The sequence below is a fragment of the Falco peregrinus genome, chromosome 3 (genome assembly GCF_023634155.1).
Source record: "Falco peregrinus isolate bFalPer1 chromosome 3, bFalPer1.pri, whole genome shotgun sequence".
In the NCBI taxonomy this organism is placed as follows: Eukaryota; Metazoa; Chordata; class Aves; order Falconiformes; family Falconidae; genus Falco; species Falco peregrinus.
In genome coordinates this window covers 42945048-42968932 of record NC_073723.1, presented here as the reverse complement: position 1 = coordinate 42968932, position 23885 = coordinate 42945048, and the positions used below count along the sequence as shown (strand labels likewise).

General features: G+C 37.9%; 1 protein-coding gene across 2 annotated transcripts in view; it reads left to right on the top strand.

The window, feature by feature from the left end:
• C3H8orf34 (chromosome 3 C8orf34 homolog) overlaps window positions 1–23668 on the top strand; it is a 167733-nt gene extending 144065 nt beyond the window's left edge. For both annotated transcript variants that reach the window (XM_055800692.1, XM_027791715.2), the window contains exons 11-14: window positions 567–687; window positions 5388–5890; window positions 11107–11200; window positions 22641–23668. In XM_055800692.1, coding sequence (XP_055656667.1) covers window positions 567–687; window positions 5388–5890; window positions 11107–11200; window positions 22641–22648 — 726 coding nt within the window. In that variant the 3' untranslated portion in view covers window positions 22649–23668. The remainder of the gene's footprint in view (window positions 1–566; window positions 688–5387; window positions 5891–11106; window positions 11201–22640) is intronic.
• Window positions 23669–23885: the final 217 nt, after the last annotated feature.

Sequence of the window (23885 nt, the reverse complement as noted above, 5' to 3'; positions counted from 1 at the left end):
TTCCATAAAATGCAGATAACTTTGACTTCCACAGAGTTCAAGAATAAAGCGACTGGGGAGGTGGTCTGTTTGCTGGCATCCCTTCTGAACTGCTGTGTTACCCTGGTGATTTAGTTGCTGTTCCTGAAAGGAATACTTCTCGCAGTGATAAAACAGCACTGGCAATTTTGATTAGGAAATTCTGAGATATTCCCAGAAGTGCTGCTTTGCAGAGATATGGTGCCAAATGCTATGGTAATTTAAAGTAAGTGCAACCCCCACTAAGTAACTGGAACTGCACAGAATGTAAATCACTGAAGAATTTGTCCTGTTATGATGTCTCAGCGTGGAACAAGAGTTATATATATGAATTATTTTAAAACTGTTGATTTTAAGTAATGCCTGCTGTTCATGTTACTTAAGGTAAGAGATGATATTTTGCAGTATTTTGCAGAAAATGTTATATATTCTACATAAAAAACACCAGATAGACTATTCTAAACAAGGACGCTGCTTTTTTTTTATTGTTTCATGTGTAAATGTGAAACTAGATTGAAAGCACTCCCTTTTCTTTTTATCTGTGTAAGTCTCAGACAGTTTGGACCGTGGATACCATGGGTGTCAGACCTGGAGGTTCCCCAAGGCAGAAGCTTTTAAAGGACTCCTTAGCAGCAAAAGAACTTCAGACCATGGAAAAACACCTAGCTGGTATGTATGCTAGCAAGGGATCATAAAATGCTTAGCAGTATTCACTCAGCTAGCTCTGCCAATATTTTAGACAAAGGAAAAATTGATCTATGTAACATGCTGATGAAAACAGATAAAAACTTCAAACTTCCCCTTTTCTTCATTGAAGAAAACCAGCACAATTATTGTTGTGTTTGTAGATGTAATTAACTTTGCTTTAATTACAGTAAATACAGTAATTAAACTGTGTTAAATATACTGCAGTCTAACAGCTTAATAATGCGCCTTTTTTGTTTGTTTGTTTTCACGTTTTACCAAGACTTACGCAATAAGGAGGTACAGATGCTTCACCTACAGTTAAGTAGTCTTTACAAAAGACTGCAGTGGACCTTTAGCTTGAGAACAGATTGCTTTGCAAGAAAAGCCCACCTTATTCATGGGACTTCTAGCCAAGTCTGTTAACTTGCATGCAGTGGAACATCTGCAACATCTTTGGTGGGATAACCATTTCTAAAAGGTCAAACAACTCCCCCCCCCTTTTTTTCAGTGGAAATATGCTTCAGAGGGATGATGGTAATGAGGGATATCCTAGGATATAGTTTGAAATTTGTTGTTCTTTGTAATCAATATTTTCTATCTTCAGCTTTAGTTACAAGGTGTGGCATAGACCTGTTAGCGGTGGTAGTCCTATATTATGCATCCTATTTGTCATATGATGAAAGCTGAGCTTTGTGGGCCAACTCTATGAAAAGTAATGCAGAACTGGAACATAAAGACTGTATATGTGATGTGGAGGGAGAAATGTAATTTATCTGACCCTTCTTTCAAGCTGTTCAGAGAGCGAGGCAGAGAACTTGCCACTTTCAGTGTGATTTTCTAGAAGACTTTGACACCTATCCTACCGATAATACTGGTGTGAAAAGCTTGGGAGCTGTATCCTCTTTAGAGAGAGGTACAGCTGTTGCATTTCTGTCTAGGGGCTGTTGCAGCTGAAGGCAAGAAAGAAGACAAAGTTACAAGCACAATGTGGGAGGCTCTTCAGAAGTTTTTGCTCATAATGGAGCAAGAGCTAAAAATTTTGATATCTACAAATGAAGATATTTTAGACAGGTTTTGTTTCTGTCAACAGAAATACTGTCATTCAATTATTATTTTTTTCTGGCAGGTTCAAGTCACTGTAGCTATTAGAGATATAGCCACTGCCAGACTAGACTGAAAAATCCATGAGCCCTCTCTCCAACCTGGAACTGCCAGGAACATCTAGTGGGAGCCAGGACACCAGCAGGCCAAGCTTTGGTCATCAGGTTTCTGTGGCACAGCAGGGACCCGAGTTACCCCAGGGCTCTCTGCCACTGAGGCAGCACTTGCCTTCCCTGCTGTTGCTGCAGTTGTCACTCAGGAGGGGTCTGCTGAAGATCTTCCTGCTTTGATTTATGTCCTAACTGGTTGCACTTCCATGGTTGTACAAGCTGTTCTTGTATGCAGTATGCTCTGAAACGTGCAGTTCCTTTAGAACTCCCTTGGCAAAGCTGACAGTAATAATTACCATATTCAATAGAATATGCAATACTTAAATACTTAATTGACTGTAAGCTAACTAGCTACATTCACTCAGTCTCTGAGAGAGATTCAGTCTGCTGTTGTGTGACCTGCAAGGTCTTCCCTCACAGCAGTGCTGTTGTGATTTGGCTTTGGGCCTGTTACTTCAGTAACACTGAACGTGGGGTTCAGTCATTCTGCTATTCAGTAATTTTCGTCTACCTGAGAAATTCACGAGAAAACGGCCCAATTATTAGACATTGGACTCTTGTCCAGTCCTAATAATTCATGTCCTATTATAACACCAGTGCTACCTGAGACAATTATTCCCCTCACAGACAAGCTATAACATTATTTCCATTAAGAATCAGCTCAGATGACCTCAGGAAATAATGCTGTGGTTTTTCTTAGCCTTATTTGTCTCATACATTTGCAAAATTCAAGTATCTCTGATACCAGCAAGTCTCCTTGTTTCAGTTCTCTTCCCAGGTACACTGGAACCTATTAATTCTACCCAATACTAGGCAGTCATTTAGATACCTGAATTATGACTTGGACTATCTGTGTCATGGTGAAATGTGGTCCCCTGTTTCGGATACACCTTCTTAAGGAGCCTGTCTTTTTCTTAAGGACTATAGGACTATATGCTGGATAAAAGTCATAACATAAGGCACACTTTGGTACCTGTGCCTAAATTAGAGACTAAGCACCAACTGCCAGCAACTGCCTCAGTACCTTGATATTTGAACGGTATTTTTACAAAATCAGATATTGAAGCAGTTCTCTTTTCCTTATGTACATATGGCTTGAAATACTGTCTGAGATCCAGTGTCTTATGTTACCGTGGCTGCTTTATATCACACGCAAGCAGAGAATATTTTTTTTGGTAGTTAATTCCAGTATCTTGCCAATTTGGTTTGTTAAACTGATTCTGTTGTCATTGGATACTTCTGGAATATATTTTATCATAAGAAGAACTATTAAATGCATAAACAGTTCGTAAGTGCATTATGAATCATATCCTTCTTCTGGTGTTTCTGATATGAAAGTAAAATGCCTTTGTATTGCTCTGTTGCCTGCATTTTATTTTCCTTTAAACGACATTGACAAAGGATTTAAAAAATCCTAAATTATAATTCAATTCTGGTATTTACTATAGATCAGATAATACTATAAAGCGGGAGATGTGTGATTATTCTTTTTTCTTCTTTCCTTTCTGGTTGAAAAGCTGATATTGAAGCAAAATCAAGAAGAGGATGTCTGCTAAAGAAAACTGAATAATTACACTATGGAAACATGTTAATTATGTGTAGGAGAAATTATTAGAATAATTGGTTTATCTGCAGGCTTAATTACTATATGGAATTAAGGAAACATGAGCCAGAATAAAATGTTTATTTAGCTATAATCATTCAATATTCAGATAATTTCTTAGCATACTGAATCATCATGGGGAAGTTAGTGGTTGGTAATTTTGCAAAGATGTAGGCTAATGTGAATCTTTAAAAGAACATACTCCTCATTTGGTTTAAATCAGGTAGCCCACACTGTCATTTTTTGGCCCCTGAATTTTTGCCAGACATCTTACAAGTTCCAAAGTTATGTGTATCGATTATTTTAAAAGCATAAAGGAAGAGTACTTCAAGACATAATTATTTCAAAATGGAAGTAAATTATTTTAAGAGGTCAGCAAGATAGCAATTAGAAATATTCTTAACTGTGTGCTAGAAACAGTAAGTTGTTTTGAAATTTGCTAACAGCAAAACATTTAAAGAGTTGAGAGACACTTTCATCTGAAGCTTTCACAACTATTTGTTTTACCAGATTTTCTAGTAATAGCATTTGAAATGTAGGGACTATCTTGTATTAGACTAGTAACATGAAATTGACAAAGCTTATTTTCCTGTTTTCGAGGTGTTATTATAAAATAAGTTAATGTTAAAGGCAGCACATCTTTAATTATTTTACATAGAGCATTCCTTTTATACCTACTGGTAAACAAGTGGAAGAAAATCTAGTTTTCCAATATGCAGTTTAGGATTTGTTTCTTTTAAGACTTTTAGAATGTGAAATTATTGTTAACAAAATAAAAATGAAATGCTCGTATAAATAAGTTCACTTAATAGGTGTTTAAATCAGTAGAGCCTTGCAGATTCACAGCTTCTGGGACTGTGACTTGTACAGTTTAATAGGAAACAGCACTGATTTTCTAAAGATAACCAACTGTTCTCATCAAAACCAAGTTACAGTAGAGTACATGCCAGTGGGAGCGAAAATTCATAACAATTGTGTAAGATAAAATAAACTTGAGTAAACTGTTCCTTAAGCTTGACATTTTTACTTGCAAGGACTTTCAGTACATTAGCAATGCTAACCTAAATTCCCACTGTCCTCACCTAATTCTGTTGGATATATCAGATTTTATTCATTAGAAGCATTAGTAACATTTAAATGAATTCAAAAGACACTTTTCATCTCTATCCCTGATCTTTTCTGGTTTTAAATAGGATCTTATTCCTTACAACTGTGTGAGGGGTTTTAAATAGGATCTTATTCCTTACGGCTGTGTGAGGGGTAGGGACAGGACAGCCAAATGGTGGCCACTTTTTCTCCTTGGATTCTAGATGTTGGTGACCCCTCACCGGCTGTGGCACTGACAGCAGGCCAGAGCACAAAGTTCAGATTCAGACAGGATCGCAGATCCAGATGTGCCAGAGTTCAAGGGTTTTGTTTGGGCAGTGGACAGTGAGGCCAGAAGCAGAAGTCTCACCTTGAACCAGTTTTGGATTGCCCTTCGCTGCAGCTGAGGATGGCAGGTTTCACTCACTGCTCCATCTTGGTTTGATGCTAATGAGAAACCGTGCAAAAGCCGCAGAGAGATAGCTCTGAGTAAATGAGATGAAGTTTTATAGGCTGTATCGATGTTCAGTGAAGTGGTAATATTTTGTTTCTCTGGGATAGCTGTGTTTGCAGTAAATCAAATGTAAATAAACTTGAGGAAATGCTTTTCACGCATTTGAACTGTTAATTCTGATGCCTTATATTTTAAGGTCAGATAGATTTTCTCTGCACAGCTTCAGGTTGTCACTAACACTGGAGAAAATCCATAGGAGTTTTAAACCACAGAAACAGATTCTTTATTTTCTTTTTGTGTGTGTGTGTGTGTGTGTGTGTGCGCACAGATATTGAGAAGGACCTGGCACTATGGGAAGAAGCGAGACTCTCACGAAGCCCTAGTATCCAACATCATAGTTTAGTTACATCTGACCATCAAAGTAATCTTCAAGCTACACAGGGCCAAAACCCAAGGCCTCAGGTGCCAACACAGATGGGGAAGAACATTCAGCTCCAAGGAAACAAATCACCACCGCTGCCGGCTAACAGCAGAACACAGGTCTCCAGCGTTGCAAACAGCAGGCCTCCAACGCCCGGTACACAAACCAACAGGCCACCAACTCCATCAGCTCCGGGGAGCAGACCAGCGACCCCAAATAGCTTGCTGTCACGGCCTCTTACCCCTAGCAACCACGGAAATAGGGAAGGCGTCATTAGCATGCAAAGAAGCAGATCTTTGACATCTAAGAGCCAAATGGGGAGGACCCTCAGCGCTGCTTCAGGGCTTGCTGTGCAAATGAGTGGAGACATTCTTGGAACTGTCACTACTCAGAGAAGCAGCTTATCAGAAGTAAGATTTTCGATTTAATGTTTTTTGCTATGTTTAAAAGCTGCTATAACATGAAGACTAGATTATGGTTCATATTGAAGTAACATCCGTATACCTAATGTAACTTACTACTTGAAAAAGAACTTTAAATATAACGATGAGAAAATTAGCAAGGAAATACTGCTCAGCTTTGAGAGGTACTGATTAGAGAATGCCGGGATTTATTTACAGAAAACACACTGCAGCACTCATGCACACCAGATTTTCTATGGGCTCTATAGGGTTTTGCTTGCATGATGCACAGCAGTTTTATTAGCCTTACAGTTTCCAAGAGGTGCGTACCTCTGGAATATTAAATGCAACTTTTTTTTTTTTTCCTGCCACACTAACAGTGCATAATACTTCCTCGCTATGCTTTTTATTTCATTTTTTGGACGCGTTGGAATGATTAGTTAGGCATCACTGAACGGACAGATTTTCCAAAATACAAAACTGAACTACAGTGAAAAAACATCCAACATTGCTGAATCACTGTGTAGTACTATGTGCATGTTAAGTAGGCTGATTCAGAGCATAAAAACTTCCTGACCCATATTAAAGGCTTTACAGGATTAGTTTTTCTTTAAAACAAAACAAAAGGAAAAAAGTTAAAGTACCTTGTAAATTTTGAGTGGGATCTCCTCTGCTAGCCTTAGCTGCCTTAAATATAACTTCAGTGTATAGGCGGTGGAAATAAAAACACTTCTGAAAGAATAGCCCTGCTGTCTATCGCAGATACATGCCTTACAAAGGTGAGTTTTTTTCTCAGGAAATGCCAGTCCTTCTTTACTGACATGAGAAGGACCTATATGTCTAGATTGCTAATTTTTAATGGTGGAATAAGTCGGTTCCCACCATTCATTACCAATCTCTTTGTAATCCATTTGTCAAAACCTGGAGAGCTTTTTTCCAAGACTGAAAAAAATATCATGCTTTTAGATAATTGTTTCTGAGAAGTATTATTTGTTTTAAAAATCTGTTGCATATGACACTTGACACAATGTATTATCAGTCTAATGACGACTTAAAGAAAACTAAAAATGTTTATAATAATATTGCTTAGAGATGTTTGTAGGAAAATGAGAGATTTGATACTTAGTATAATCTTGTAATGAAGTGTATGGCCTCCATTATTTATTATGAAAGAAAGGAAATGAGGCACAGATAACTCTAAACCTAAAGAATTTGGGGAAGAAATCTTACTTAAATTTGGTGGAAAAAATCCTCATTTTGGTGTTTGAATGGCAGTGCACTAATCCTGTCACTTGAGCTACTTCTTCACCTAAATTGGATATCCATCTTAAAGACATTGGGACTGAAGGTGACTACAGTTCTATTGAAATTATCTTCACTGACAGTTGAAATATTTCCAAACCAGAAGTTTTCCATGAAAAAAAAACCCAAACCCAACAGTAATTGTAACAAATTTATTTTTTGACAAGCATAAAACCATTGTCTTCTGCTTTGAGAAGTGGATATGTTTGTGTGTTTGAATTTCCTCACATGCCAGAAAATGGGAACTGAAATTCATTTTTAACTAAACATGTTCAGAATAGATGAAGGGTTTCATTGTTTCCCACTAAACACTTCTCTCTTTCTTTCCTTCTTTTTAAGCACCCCTGTTCTTAAATGATGCATAGTCACGTGATGCCAACTAGAGTTATTATATAGACTCCTGAAAGTGCCATGTAAGGAGCACTGCATCTCCACCAAGGGACACCCGGTCTGTCCATCAATCCTGATCTTTCTTGTAATGAGACAGGCAATTAAAAGTGGTTTCTTCCACAGCCTTTCTGTAGTTAATAGTAATAATAACTGTGAGTCCCATTTCATTTGCTGTGACTTGTTACTTCGGTTTGCCAAATCCCAAGCTTTGCTGATAGCTCTTACAATGTGTCCTGGCATACTTTCAATATATGTATTTATATGTTTCATGAACTTTAAGAAATGAGCAATGTTATTACCCAGTTTTACAGTTAGAGTAGCATGTCTGGTTTCAACCAGCAAGCCCACTGTAAATCTGGCGTTAAATCTCAGCATTTCTGTGTAGGATTTTACCCTCTGTTACAATCCCTTCTAGAAGTGACTAATTCTTTTCTTTCTCTTTGCCTCCTGGGTACAATAGTACATTAGCTGCTAGTGACCTAGTTCGAACCCTGTTTATCCTTTTCTGGCGTGCATAAGTGACCTTTGACATAATGGAAAATTGTCTTGGGACTAGCTCTCCTGTGAAGGGAAAAACTGCTAATATGACACGTTCATACAGAAGACCTTCTTTTACCAAGCTTTAAAGGCCCTTGGATGTCAGAAAGTAGCTGACGGAGGTCTGGCCAATCTGCCGCTACCAGCCTCATCTTTGGATGCTCTTCTAAGCATCTTCTAAGCTATCGTTGCCCACTGAAGTTCTTGATCACTTAGAGAATTGGGTTTAGACACAACATACACAGGAGGCACCTCTGTTCAGTGACATTTTTTGCCATGTTGGAGATGTCTCCCTGTTTATGGCCACGTGAGTTCATTCTCTTGTGTCACAGCTTCTGTCTGACCATGTAGTCAAATTTTAAAAATTCAAAGGTTGCCTGGGGTAGAAGAACAACAAAGTTCTGTCTCTCTTTGTACTTTTACGGATCACAAAGATGAAACTTGAGGCTGATACTGTAAATTATTTTGCAACTTTCATTGTAGGTTTTGCATCCTCTCACTGTATAAAAACAGTAAAATAAAAGAAGGGAAATTGCCTTTCTTCTTCTTAGCTTTATGGTGTGAACTGGGAATTTCCACTAGATTTGAATACACTGTGGTTATATTGCCAATCCTATAGAAGATGCTATGATAAGATTTACAGATAATTCTGCTTCCTCACTCGTAGGTGGTGCTCATGGATTAACCTGTACAAAGTTGATACATATTTGATGAGAGTAAGTCTGGTGAAAAGGATGTGATTACTGGCTACCAGGAGCATGTTTTACCATAAGGAGCTTGAATTAAAGAATTCAGAATCTGCATGAGTTTACACTGTGCTGTCACTTGTTTTTTTATCAGGAATTTTAGCATATCTCTCAATGCCTTATGTGTGCTTCCTAGTTTGTAATGCATTTCAGAGTAATGTAACAAGTCTAAAATACAAACATTTTACTGATTAATACTATTCAGAGTTCTTAAGTTTTAGTGAAGTTCATGCGGTAGCTCAGGGTGGTTTAATCTTGTTATAGCACAAATCTTAAATAATTTGGCAAGTACTTAACATATCAGCTGTTAAGAATGTTTTGGGTTTTCTAATGCTCAAGACATAATGATCTGAGATTTTGTGGACAAGTTTCTGCCTCTTGGCGCACATAATATTACAAAGTTCTAACAGGTGTTTTTTATTAGCAGCTCTGTTCAAGGCTGAATTGAATTATAGCAAAGAAATGCTACCTAGAGAAATAGTTTTATTATCTCTATAAAGCTAATAAATCATGGTTCCAAATCCTTTGACAGAGATACTTTTATGCATTTACCTTATCCTTTGGTGTTTGTATAAATTGACAAAGGAATGTTGAATCCTGCTTATCGCTTTAGGATGGATTCCATTGAAGTGACACAATTCTGTGATAGTTATCAATAGCTTTGAGATTAAAATACTGCTGACTCCCTTGTTTACCATTACATTTTCTGAATGCTCGGAATTTTACAATTACTTTATTTATCCAGATGGTTTAAAGTGGTATTCAGTAATCTTTATTGGTCTGTCATAGTTGACAGTGGGAAATTTCAGCTTATTTGAGTATAGTATTGATTAGCACAAGTTTTCTTCCTACTTACTAGAGTACAGAGCATTACTCGATATGATGAGGACTCTCTTTTGGGTCAGATACTTCCACGCTGTTCTGCTGCCTGGCTTAGTTCTTTATTCTGTGGTTTTGGAAGATTAAAAAGTACGCTGGTCAGTGTGAGAGCCTACTGCAAGAATCCTGTTCTGTGAACAGAACCACTTTGCCCAGTTCAGTGCTGTGGTCAGCAACCTTCTCGAACACTAAGCACATTTGAAATGGCAATACATGCATAAGGCCTGGAGCTCCTGCCTGAGCTTGGTGTTGGGCCATTGTGGCAGTCTTTGTGGATTTCTTTGGCAGATTACTAGCAGAATTAGTAATGTACTCCCAGTGAGTTAGATCTTGATTAAACAGCCTTTGGTCAACAAGAACTGATTTGAGTAAGCCGTTTCTGTTTATAAACCAGAGAGCCGAAACAATAACGCTGTAGCGCTGTGCAATACAATTTTACTTTGAATATGTAGATTCTGTTTTTCAGCTGGTGTAAAAGATGACACGGCTATTAGCCCCTCCCTTCTTTTTCAGGTACTTATAAGAATCTGGCCAGTAATTTTATGATATCTGGCTAATGTTTAAGTTCTTTTTTAGAGACTAGACTTGCATGTTTGAGATGCTTTTGAAAATAAAACTGTGCACTCCAGTCTTGTCTCTCACCTTGAATATTGCAAAGGAACCTGTCAAAGTATTTTATATGTCTGTGTGTGTATGTGCTCACATACATATATGTGTGTGCATGGAAAAATATTTGTATATACATACATATATACCTTATAGAAAAAAGGAGGCAATTGTAAAGCATTTTAAAAAGCATATATTCAGTTGTGTATGGATTTTTAACGGTGTAAAACATGATGCTTAGAGTTTTATGGTATCTTGGACACAAAAGTTTCCATAGCATTTTTCCTTCCTAGGCTTTCTCCTTCTCCAATAAAACCATAGATTCTAAATCAAGTTTCAGGTCCCTGTTCTTACTAGATTGGAGATGGTGAAAGTTCAGACAAGTGAAAGCCTTGCTTAAACAAATCATGCATGACATATCTAGGCATAGTCCAAAAACCGTAAGGACAAATGGAATATACGCATTAAGATTTTGTTCTGTGATGCTGCATTTTTAAGATGAGTATGTATATGTCTGTGGCTATAGCAGACAGATAGCTAAAAAGACTTTTTTTTTTTTTAATAGATAAATAAATAAGAATTAAAAAAATTCTAGGGAGTCTGCATATTCTCTACATTCTGGTTTTATTTTACAACACGATTATTGGTTTTTTTTATTGAAGGCTTTCTCCTCTCAGGTTAAGTGAGGCTAGAGTGTCTGCTACAGTCTGCGTTGATATAGACCATTCTCTGTCATTTTATCTAAAATAGATCTCTTTGTGGCAGGATGAATTCTTACAACAGCTTCAGCTTGCTCATCAGCCTTGGATATTGCCAAGTGACACAGAAAGTGAAGGAATGGAAGCTGACCAAGACAAATGTAAGTATATTTGTTAGGACCAGATAATATGTCAAAAACCCTCAAACTAACTTCTCTTCTTCAAACAGTATGACTACAAATTCTATGACGTTTATGCCTGCTCACAGGAGCTTTTCTTATAAATACCAATTAATCATTTGTTTGAGGGCTGAACTTTTTAGGATTGATTTACATAAGTTTTCTAACAGTCACTGAACAATGACGAAATGATCAGAGACCCCAGTTTACTTAACTAAATTAAACAATTTGTCCTGATGTGTTAAAGCATCCGTTCCATGGAAGTAGCGTGAAGTTGAAATAGATACTCTGTTTAGTAAATCTGTATTGACCAGCAAAAAAACCCACAGTAGCTCTGAAAAGTAGAGCCTTCCTCCTCAGGCCTGTGACTCCATTCTCTCTGGTTTACCTGTGTTCTTTTGAATTCCTCTACTGTATGAAAAAAAAAATTCTTAATCACACAAGTAATCCCTAATATCCTGTACTCTTTGAAGCAGTTGTCTTATCATGAAAGCAAGGGGGTCAGCAGGATCATAACCTAATTGACAGAACAAGTAACAACAAGTAACATGCTATAAATTGTAATACATGCAAACTGTAGCAAGTTCTATCTTGCTGAAAATATTAAATGCTTTGCATTTTCTTTTTTAATTCGCTGTAGATTCGTGTATGCAAGGCAGAATATACACACTATTTCCCAACACATTTTAGGTGATATACTTGAACAGATGATTTAATCAGCATGTTTAGAAAATTTAATATATTCTACTAAAACTTCTTTAAACATGCAGAGTTAAAATAAGAAAAGGCCAATTTTATTACAGAATGGAACAGTTGGGTAAGGGATTAATGAATAATAAAAATCATGCCAGATAAATAGAATAGATTTTTAAATTGTGCCACATTAAAAAAATTAAGAGTTTTCTATTCATATACCAGTTTCACAAAACCATACATAGCTTGGGGTTTGACTATGAAATTTCAGTTTACACAGTGAGATACTGAAGAGCATGTGCCAGTTTTTTAACACCAGTACAGTGCTGCAATGAAGTTCTGTGTGTCCAGCTGATTTTAGTCCAAAGCCAGTAAGTCCAGTTTGACTTGCACCCGAACCTTCTACCTGACTTTGGGCTGAAGCTCACCTTAGGAGGCCAAAGGGAGAGCCTGGTACATGCCTTCTCTGTGCATGTGAATTTTCCTCTGTATTTTCTGTAATGAATTTACAATCCCACAAACATTGGTAGGACTGGCTGTGCACACATAGACTGGGGCTGATTATGTGATCAGGTAGACTGATGCTTCAGAACACATCAGATGCACAGCATGGTTCTTTTATAGCTGCTGTACCTGCATTGCCTGGGTGTGGGGACTTCTGAGCATCCAAGATCCTGTACTGTAAGATTCCAATAATCCCAGCAGATCATTGTCACTGCCCAGTGTGAGAGAGTAGTAACTGACAAAAATTTTGGTCCTATCACCAGATCAGTAGAGATGATAGTTGCCTAACTAATAATACTTTTTTTTTTCTGGATCTGATGGTACCAAGAACAGAGGAAGGAAAGAAGGTAGCTGTACTTTCTGACCAAGAGTTCAAGCATATTGTTAAGGGCATTGTCACATGCCTCAAACACTGACAGGTTTGGGACATCAAACACCTCTCTAGGAAGTCTGTTCCAGTGTTTGACCACCCTCTTGGTAAACAAATGCTTCCTAATGTCCAGTCTAAACCTCACCTGATGCAACTTCCAACCATTCCCACATGTCCTATTACTGGACACCAGGGAGAAGAGACCAGCACCTCCCTCTCCACTTCCCCTCCTCAGGAAGCTGTAGAGAGCAATGACATCACCACTCAGCCTGCTTTTCTCCAAACTAGACAAACTCAAAATCCTTAGCCACTCCTCCTTCCAACCCTTTCACCAGCTTTGTTGCCTTTCTCTGGACGCATTCACATCCTTAAACTCGGGTGTCCACAACCGCACACTGTATTCACGGTGAGGCTGCACCAGTGCTGACTTTTTGACCGGCCGGTTATACTGTGTTTGATGCACCCCAGAACGCGGTCTGCCCTCTTGGCTGCCAGGGCACGCTGCTGACTCATGCTGAGCCTGCTCTCGACCAGCAGCCCCGGATCCCTTTCTACAGAACTGCTCTCCAGCTACTCCTCCCAATTTGTGCTTGTGCCCAGCGTTACTCCATCCTAGGTGGAGGATCTGGCATTTGCACTTGCTACATTTCATCCCATTAATCACAGCCCAACGCTCCAATCTCTCTAGATCCCTGTGCAAGGCCTCTTTTCCTTCAAGAGAGTCAGCAGCACCTCCCAGTTCGGTATCATCAGCGAACTTGTTAATGGTGCATTCAACTCCTGCATCCAGATCATTGATAAATGTATTGAACGGGACTGGCCCTAGAACTGAATGCTGAGGAACACTGCTGGTGAATAGTCACCAGCCTGATGCAGCCCCATTCATTACAACCCTGTGAGCTCTGCCCTTAAGCCAGTTCTTCACCCAGTGCACCATGAACCTGCACATCTCACAGCTGGGCAATTTTTCCAGAAGGATGCTGTGAGGAACAGCATCAAAAGCTTTACTGAAATCCAGAAAAACTATATCCACCATCTTGCCTTCATTCATTAGCCAGGTGACCTTATAGAAGGATATGAGCTTAATTAACCAGGGCTTTCCCTTTGTGAACACAGGTTGACTGTGCGGTTAACTGCGGTGTAGTTAACTGCTGCACCCTTTAGAGCAGGTCAATGTTACTACTGTTACAGCTAAAGGAGTAGAACAAAAATGTGTGATCAAAGTAATACTTTCTGTATCTGAAATCTAATAATGATAAATGCTGTTAAAATAATGTTATCATCCCCATCTGAGGTTACATGCTTGTGTCATTGGCAAGCAGAAAGTGCAGAACTGCCACTGCTGACAAAAAGAAGCTGCCAATTGCTAGTTGTAAAGTGAAGAGTCGGTGAGGAGCTTGGCATACTTGCTGATATCAGTGCTTATAGGCAGAGCAGCTGGCAAGATTGCACATCATTTTTCACCCTAAAGTTAATAAATCTGTGTGGATGTTGTGTATGTGATTTAGTGTTGAGGGGGCCAGGAGTTCGTAATTTATGAGTTTGAGCAGAAGAGCTGCAAAATTAATCTTTACAATAGCAACACCTGTTCTTTGACTCGGCTTTTAATAAATTATATGTGGATAATATTTACCACATTCTTTGACTACTTTGAGATAATAGCAGCCAGGTGTAAAGCTAGTTTTTGGTAGTGGGAAAACAAAGTGCAAAAAGAAAAGCTATGTGAGTCACCTTGAGTTCTTTTAAATTAATACCTTCTGGTTCATGTTCTGCAAGAAAAAAAGAATGAAACGGTTTTGGGGTAGCCGTTTCAAATGTAGTCAGATGTAAGAATTTAAAGAGGCTATTTTCAGAGCCTATGATAGCTGAACAGAATTGGGTCACTTTGGCATCTCCCAACAAACATCATTTGCATACAGATACGACAACGCACATCTTGTCTGTTGGAAATGAGATCTGGGTTCTCAGTTCTTGTAAATCAGACTTTACTTTCCAAATCCTTCAGGCTCTCTGACAGCTTTTTAAAATTTTATCCTTATCAGCAAGATCCAAAGATAACTAGATGTTGTAATTTTTAAAGCTTCATACCAATTATGAAAAAATTTGAAATCAAATAGGTACTCACATAAAAGAGTATAAATGATTACAGCTTTAAAGATTAGTTATGTTAAAGAATGAAAGAAAAACATTTTTAAGAAGCACTGTTGATTTTTTTTATTATAACCTCTATTTCCCCTTTATGTGCTTTATTAAATTTGTGGCTGTATGTCAGAGAGAGAGGTGTGTAATTATTTGCTCTTATAATGTAAATTTTATTATTAAAAACTAGGAACTAATGCATGCTTTTTTAAGAACTAGTATGATTTAGTAATTAAATTTCTTCTGCTTGCTAGATTTGATGCTCTGTACACACTGAGCAAAGAGAAGTGAAAATGGCCAAGGCAATATGATCCAAAATCAAGAGTTTGTAGTTCTTTTTTTATTTTAGTGTCACTAAAAAGCCTGTAGACAGGAGCTCATATGTCTTCCCCCTCAGCTGTCATTCTGAAGACAGAGTTCTCTGTTATTACTGGTAGTAGTTTGTGTGTGGATTCTCTTCAAAGAGTTTTCAGAGGATGCATAGAGATTATTCTTGGAAAGAGGAGGGATCTGGAGAAAATATTTACTGCTTCCACAGTACTTCAGTTTGGTGGAAGTTCTTTGAACTGGCAAAAATATTATTCTTTATGGGGTACTGATGCAAGGGAACAGAAAAGCTCACCTACAACTACCAGAGCATTTCTTGGCCAGCTTTTATGAGAAGAAATTTGGCCTTGCAGGGAACTGGCAAGAACCAGCTTTAATTTTCCCTTGAGAACAGGTCCTACAAAGACTGCTGGTTGGAAATTCCTGATGCATCACTACCTTCCAAGAACCTTGAAAAGACAGTCTTTTGGTGTAATTTTACCTACTCTCTGTAGTCCTGGCATTGATTTACTGCCCCAAACCCTGAGTCCGCTTTCTTGGGTGCCTAACTTAAGAAGTAGCCCACCAAGCAGTTTTCACCAGGTCTCATAGCCTCGGTCAGTAGAAGATCCCTACCTGAAGTCAGTCCGTTTGGCAGGTGTACATGATAGGTGAATGACGTAAACTCTTAATGAACTTGCTGCTTGGGTAATCCACATTAAATATGTATCTATGTATATATACATATATACATTCCTTTGCCCTCCCTAATCTGCTTAAGGCTTGCCAGTTTCTGTAGTCAGTGGCACACCAAGTGGTGTGGCTACTATCACTTCACTCTAACTTCATCCTGCCAACAGGAACAGTAGGTGCTCATTTCTAGTTTGGCTGATCTGGGAAAAGGCCTGAACTCTCACCTGCTGACCTGTGGCAAGAAGCTTGAATGTTTTTCCACTATGCATCTACAAACTCATCTGAGGTTTGCAGAGAAAGGCCTTCTGCTGATAAATCAAAGCTGATTGTTGGGGAAATGTAGGTTTTGCACTGCATTTGCTCTTGCACTGGTCTTGAAACTCCGCAGTGAAAGACAGTCTGCTGCTGACTTCAACAGCTTTTGAGGAAAACCTTCATTTTCCCATTCAGCACAAATGTCCACCTAGGAAAAAAGACCCAAAGAATGAAAAACAGTATTTTGTAACATCAAGAAATTCAGACTGTGTTCCAGTAAAATTCCAAACTGTTCAATAATTGTCTGTGGGTAAAATTCCTTACACTGAGCAAATTCACATGGCTTAACAGTTACTTTTTCTTCCTTATGAAAATAAGTGTTCCAAAGGTTTGGAAAATTGCTTGATCAGCGTTGATAAGGAGGAGTTTACTGCTGGAATATGTTTCTGCTGTGAAAGTTTCCTTTTGCTAGAGTGAGATACTACTCAGTATATGAGTAAGAATGACAGAATCAGGCTTAGAGCAGCAACTGTTGATTACAACCTTTATGACATTAGTACAAACACAATCTATTTCTGTGAGTCAGATTCAGCTGTTTTTACTTGTCTTCTACTCTGATGTAGTATAGCAGTACTGGAAACATCTCTTTCAGTGGGTATGAGTTTAGGGCAAGGCTAGATTTGGTTTCTGTAGGGAGTAGGGTAGTTATGAGGCATTGTTCAAATATAATGGTCAATTATACGTCTGGTTAATAAGAACATGATATTTGTAGTTGGAAATTTTTCCCAGTGAATAGGAAATTTACTATAAATATGCAGTTTTTGTCTAAGAAGTGAATCTGGGTTGAACTGCTGGGACACTTCGCTTCCAAATTCATGTAACTTCTGGAAAAAAATATTGGTATTTTTCTTTTACTTAATATTTTAAGAGTGGTAATACAAACTGGAGTAAAAAAGTAGTATCTCCCCACCCCAAATAACCTTTCTGAGGAGTGTCATAAAGCTTTTGTCTGCTTGGAGTACGAGTAATTTTCCAAATTTCTCCGGTGTGGACTTAGGTTTATTAAGTAAGATACATTGTCTGTCATTCTGCCTACCAGTGGCTTAGCTAGGTATTTAGCTTGAGACAGTTCTGTGTCCACTTCAGAAATGGGATACCAGTAAGGATTGTGTTCCTGTAAAGATAATTTTTCCAGGCCTATTGGATGGTCTTGGCTGGATGGTCTTGTAACACCCATAGCTGAAGCTGCTGTTGTAGTCTGGAAAGGAGAGAAAACAATTTTCTAGCATGGAAGCTTGGCTGCTTGGATTTAATTATTTATAGATGGTGATACAAAAGTAGAGATTGATATTAATTCTGCCAGAAGTTAGATGACTGTTGGATAGTGATGGGAGAATTCAAATACAGCTAGGGAAAACTGCAACTAGACTCAAGATTCCTTTTTTTGGAATGGATGTGCTTAAATCCAAAACTGCCATTAAATATTTGGATTCATCTTGGAAAAGTTCACATTGAACTAAGCATTTGGGAGTAAGAGGGAATTTTCCATTGCAGTGAAGAAAAAAATTCTCAAAATTGTTTCAGTGCAGAAAGCTGTTTTCAGTACAGATTCCAAACCTAAGGATATCTTTCCTGCAACTTGCATTATTATGGTAAACTTGGATTCCCAAAGACATTTCATGTAATAAAAAATGACACTGTAATTTTTAAAATGGCATAGAGAATTATCAGGGCACACATTAGGTAAATTAAAAGCTGGCTCACTGAGGAATCAAAAACTAGAGTTTCTAATGGGAAGATGTAGATGAATGGGGCTCATTAGGGTCTTACAGGTTTGCATAATTGGTGGGAAGGACAAGTTGAAGATATTAAATGATATAAATCCCCTGGTGTCATGGCTACATTCCAGTAAAATGCACTTTATTATAACCAGATGAAATGTATTCGAACCAAATGAAATTTATCTGGCACCAGAGAAACATATCTGTCTCTGTTGCAGAATAATGAGGCTTTATCCTGGAAAGCAGTGACCTAATGGCTTTAGGATGATCATGGAAGATCATCTCAGAGTGAGCTCTCAGCGTCACAAAGAAGAGTAGACCATGCCTTGAATGCCTAAAAATTTAAGTAGCAAAGTGATTATTCCACGTCATACCAATAAAAAACTGTGGTTTTCATGTCTTGCCGTTAAGAAAGGTTGGAATTACTTGAGAGCTTTCAGAAGGTGATTATAAACAACCTAGGGTTTGGGAAGTCCTGTTAGGAGTTCGGCTCACCTAAAGACATTCAACTAGGGACCTCGGAGATGACTTGGTATCTGTAGGTAGTCATTTAAATAAAAAAGATTCAACTCATCAGACTGTGACAAAGGAAATTAAATGCTATGTCCTAGCAACGAGGAGCCTTAAGCATTGTAAGCAAAAGTTGAGGGAGGCGGTGAACTTGGAGTTCTTAACACAAGGGGTGATAGGGCTTTCTTAATGACAGATGGTAGATAATCCAACGGGATATTCTATGGGGTCTATACAGGTATATGCGGGCTCTGTACAGGTATGTCAGAGGTCAAACTAGATGATGACAGCAGGGTTTTTTGTCTTGGTATGTATGAATGTACTTAGGCATTCATAAAGAACAGGCTGGATGTGCAGTTTCAGTTGGTTTCCTGGACACTACATGTTAGACATTGATAAAGATGCTCATGACGTAATGATCATGATTCTACATTGATGCTACCTGTTTTCTTACAAACCCTTGAAAATGTGCATAAATGTATGTACATGTAAATGCATTTTTTTAATTTTTATTCTAAGGTTTATCCTAGTGATTTAAAACTGCAAAGCTCCACCCCACCCCACTTGTTTTTATTACCATGATTTAGTCCTTAGAATATATAATTTACTTGAGAAAGCAGAGTGCCTCTGAATAAAGGAATGGCTGTCCTTAGTGATCGAAATACGTATACCTGGGAATTATAAGATATGACAGTTTAGATTAATATTGACCATAACAGTTATTAATAAAATACTGTTAAACTTTAGTCATAGAAGTCTGTAGATTTCAAAGCATAGAATATGTTCATGCTAATTTTATCTATGTGAATGTCCAGTATTAAATGGCAGCGTATATAATAGCAGTGATGTAAATATATTTTGCTTTTAAAAGACTTTTTTTTTTCTTTAATTTGAAAAACATTTGCAAGGAGAGTTCTAAGCTTTCAGGAAAAAAAAATATTGGCTGTCCTCCTTAATTTTTTAATTCCATGGAGTTCTATGCCTTGTATAAACCACTCTGGATAGATATATAGGTAAATTCAACAGATAATCAATCGCTAAAAAACTGTACTAAGCTTTATTAGAATTTTATTCAGATAATTCAGTCCTGTGTTGTTGCTCAACCCTGTGGCTGCCTAACATTTGTGCTGCGTGAATCGGGAGGAGCTATGGAGAATATCTTGAGTCTGGCAGTGGTGAGCTGAAACTGCTTCAGCTGGCCTTTCAACCCCAAAATACTCATGAAGCAATACCCCTGGTGTTTTACTCTAAAGACAAGTGACTACAACCCTATGAAAACTCTGAGGTGCAGTCATCCTATGGAACTGCATCTGGCCTTTGAGGAGCATATCAGTGAGCTGTTCGACTGGAGGACTACTGTCCAGACTTTGCAGTTGGAAGGAACTGGCCATTTGGTGTGTCCTTCATAGTACAGACCATTGGAAAGAGTGGGGACCAAATTATGCTGATGGGCTCATTCTTTTATGCCTTCCTTGATTCTTTCACTTGCCATGCTGGCTGAGTTCTTTCACTACAGGCCAAGAATATCTTGCTGCAAAACTATGTGTGCTTTTTATTCCATTTAATTGTCCCAACTTTTTTTCAAGAGCTATCAAACACAGTCATCTTTCACCAGTGCCTTGTGTAGTCATTTATGGCAGTGAAGAAAGAGGACGAAGTAGCCCAGAAGTACTACCAAAGCACATTTGTCATGTTCTATACCTACTTTCCACTCAATTTGTTTGACTGCAGATGACTCCATGACGTGCAAGACCCAGGGAATATCAAGCAGGGAGTACATCCCCTTGGGTTAAATAAAGCCTTGAAAGGTTTTTGGCTCCACAACTGACTGATTCAGAAGAGGGTCCAGATTGCTGCAGAAACCAGAAAAAATGTAGAATGCTGGACTGTAATCCTAGAGTACAAAAATGACCAGGAGCTGAAGGATCTGTGACAGATGTATTTTCTTCCTTTGGCCCAGTATTCTCCAGGCTCTAAAAAAAATTTAACACTCCTTATTATCCTGTTGCTGTAAATGTGTTTTACAAGGACGAAATTTATTCTAAGCCAAAACTGTAGAAATTTCTCTTTCGTCATGAAGAGGAAAGATTTCACATTCAAGTAGGAAAAGCTCTGTAATGGAAAAGGTTAAGATTTTGTGGCATGATTACGGTGACTGTTCTTGACCTTGTCAGGGAGAAAATCCATGAATGTGGAGACTGGGAGAGAGGGATAAGAGAGGAGGGTTCATCCGTGATATGTGACTTCTGTTCATTTTGGTTAAATCTTGTTTGGCAATGCATAGTGCCAATGTGAATGTTACAGCAGGATCTGGCCACACTTGTTTTCTCCATGTCTTGTTGCCCTGAACTGCAAAGTGGGATGATAAAATGTGTTAACTGACAGCAAAGGTATGAGAAATCACCAGTTAATGTTTCTAAAGTGTGTCAGGAGTCTGCGCTGAAATTCTAATGTCTACCTGGATTTCTTTCAGGTGTGATTTCACTAAATTTAAAATGGCCGTAGTTTTTCCAGTTATTTTCCCCAAGTCAGCGGGGTCTTCCTGCTTCTATTTGCTACTTCTAAGTTATTGTCATTCCTTTTTATACTGGAGAAATCAGCCTGGCAGGGTACAAGTCCTCTCACCTACTTTTGCCTGTATAGAAGTGAGAGAGTCTAGTCCAAGCTATTTGCTCTCTGAAGTAAGAAGAGAAACAAAGGGACTGCAGAGGGCAGTTAGAGATATGTCTTACTAGGGGACTGAGACAGGTACACTGAGTCCCATCACTCCTTCAGAGTGTCCTTCACCTCTTGCATTTCCACCTTGGTGCTTCTGTATCTCATGGCAGCTGAAAGTTAATTTGATCTTGCTAATACTATTTCTCATCAGTCAAGAATTCTATAATGCATATGGGGTAGCACGGAATATATTTTCTGGCTGGCATCCCATTTCCTTCTGTAGCTAAGAAGACCACAGTCCCTGGAGTTTTGTGCGTAGCAGTCATGAGAAGAATCTTCAAATGAAACAAGCTTACATGTATTTGCTGTTCTTTTTCGACCCTTAAGACAAATCTATTACTTAAAAGATCAAACTGTGACAGTGCTTGAATATCTGCTAAATGAAGTGCCTCTACAGAAAACAGTTGTTAAACATTAGGTGTAAATGACAAAAAAATACATGTAAGGTTAATAAAAGATAAGAACTGTTGCTAAGATTTCCTAGGCTGTATTTTTTTTTTCTCTGTTGTGATGCAGAAGTTTTCATGGTATGTACCTTGCTCTGTTGAACATCAGTACAGTATCAGATATAAAGTCCAGGCTTATCACCTGGCAAAGTGAAACTTAAAGGTCTTGTTCCAATCGTATTTAATTGATTAGCTGGAGATGATAATGGGAATAGTTTGTTCCTGCCAAGTTTCTTTAATCTCCCAAAGCGGGCTTGCATATTTATATGTTCAAAAGAAGTGATTAAATGTGAAACTGCTGTGCCTGATTTCCTTCAGGGTTTAAAAATGGCAGGATGAAGGCTTCTAAGGTAACATGTGGACCTTTATGCATTCAGCTGTGTAATTAAACGTGGTTGTGGTGTTTATTTCCTGTTTATAACCCTGATTCTCTGACTGGATTTGTGTAATAGGTCCAGTTACAGCATCACGTCTTTTACAAACACTGTCAGGGGTGGGGGGCAGGTTGTGTTACAGTCAGCAACATTTGCAAAACAATATATTTCAATATGCATATGTAAATATTTGTAAAAGCTAAATTTCTGTTTTGCGTTGGGGAAGCTTTTCAACCTGAACACAATCAGAAAATAAAACATTGCTATCTCAGTTTAGCTGATGCATCACAGTCGTTTATTCTGTTTGATTCTTTTTGAAACACTGGTAATTTTTTGTAGTCTCTTACTACTATTGAAAAAGAAGCAGCAGAAACCCCTTCCAAAACACTGAATAATGGCAACAAATAATATAACTAAAGAAACTGTGATTTGCTTCTGGGTGTTTTAGAAATGAAAAGGAACCAGGATTCATCAAAATACTGATCAATGTTGCTTATTTAACTGTGAATTCAGCATTATGGAAAACTCCTACAAAATACAAACACAATGAAGGATTAATTTTCCCTTTTACCCTGTTTTTCTGTACATTAAATTTTAGCCCTAATTTCTGTGTTTTTCTGTTTGATTTCACAGGTTTGTGAAATCAGTGGGATTGTTGAAGAACAGTTTAATTAAAACAAAAAGTATGGTGATCAAAACTACACCTGAAAATTTGCTTTAGTTTATACATAATAATTTTAAATAAAGTTATTTTTCTAGTATCAGCAGTACATAAGTGGAACCACTCTGATATGTGGATGCTGTAATGCACTGAATCAGAGTATTTGCTGTGGTACAGTGGCCTTAAGAAAGAAGGGTAACTGTCACCTTTTAGTGTAAAGTTACAATAATGTTTTTGTTTAGTTCATACCCCTGTTATTTTGGATTGACGTTTGATAAACTAAACTCTGCCTGACCAAAATAAACTTTACCTAGAGATTTTATGTATTTTAACTTGTCTAAGGTTTTCTACCTCTTATATTTTTGTAATCTTTACTCTTTTTTAGATTAATAAACATGAAAGTATTTGCCCACATCTGCCAATGTGTATGTCCCATTCAGGTCTCACAGAGAACTAGCTGTTCACTCATAGTCACCTGCAGAGAGAGGTCAGAAGGGGGAGCGAGTGAATGAATGTGTGTGTGGGTAGCAGAAACAGGTGTTGCCCTTGCCGCATAGCTTTGTATTGAGTTTATCTACTTTGATCTTTAACACAAATAAAGACTCTGTTAAAAAGGGAACATATCAATAAGGAATGGAGCATGCATGCAAAAATAAAGCACCTAAAGGAATATCATATCTATGATAAAGCATTAGTTACCCATATGGATTACTGAAACAAATTTGCTGTTTAAAGTAAGCTAACTGGTATGTGCTGTGTGCTTGGAACTTTAGAAGATGCTTTTTCACAGACATCAAATGAAGGGATGTGGCAGTTGCATTTACTGATTTCATTTACCTGTTAATTCTGTCAAGTGTGTTCTCAGTTTCCTTTGTCTTCAATTATGTACGCTTGGTTCCTGTATCTCGGACACAATGATATAATGAAATTGCTTGCAACTATTAAAAAAATACAGTATAACCATCTATTTGTTTAAGAAATAAAAATGAACTGTCTGTCATGAATGTTTCATAGCGTGAACTTTTTTTGCTCTCACAAACACACAGTGGTAAATACACACAAAACGTGTGGTCTGTCTTAGTCATGAGCAAGTGGAAGCTAACATCATGACAAACGAGTACTTGCTATATATATATATATATCATCATAGTGTAGACTTCCTATATGTAAAACGTTTAGTGGACTGGAACCCCACAGGAATAGTCCCTGGGAGTTCA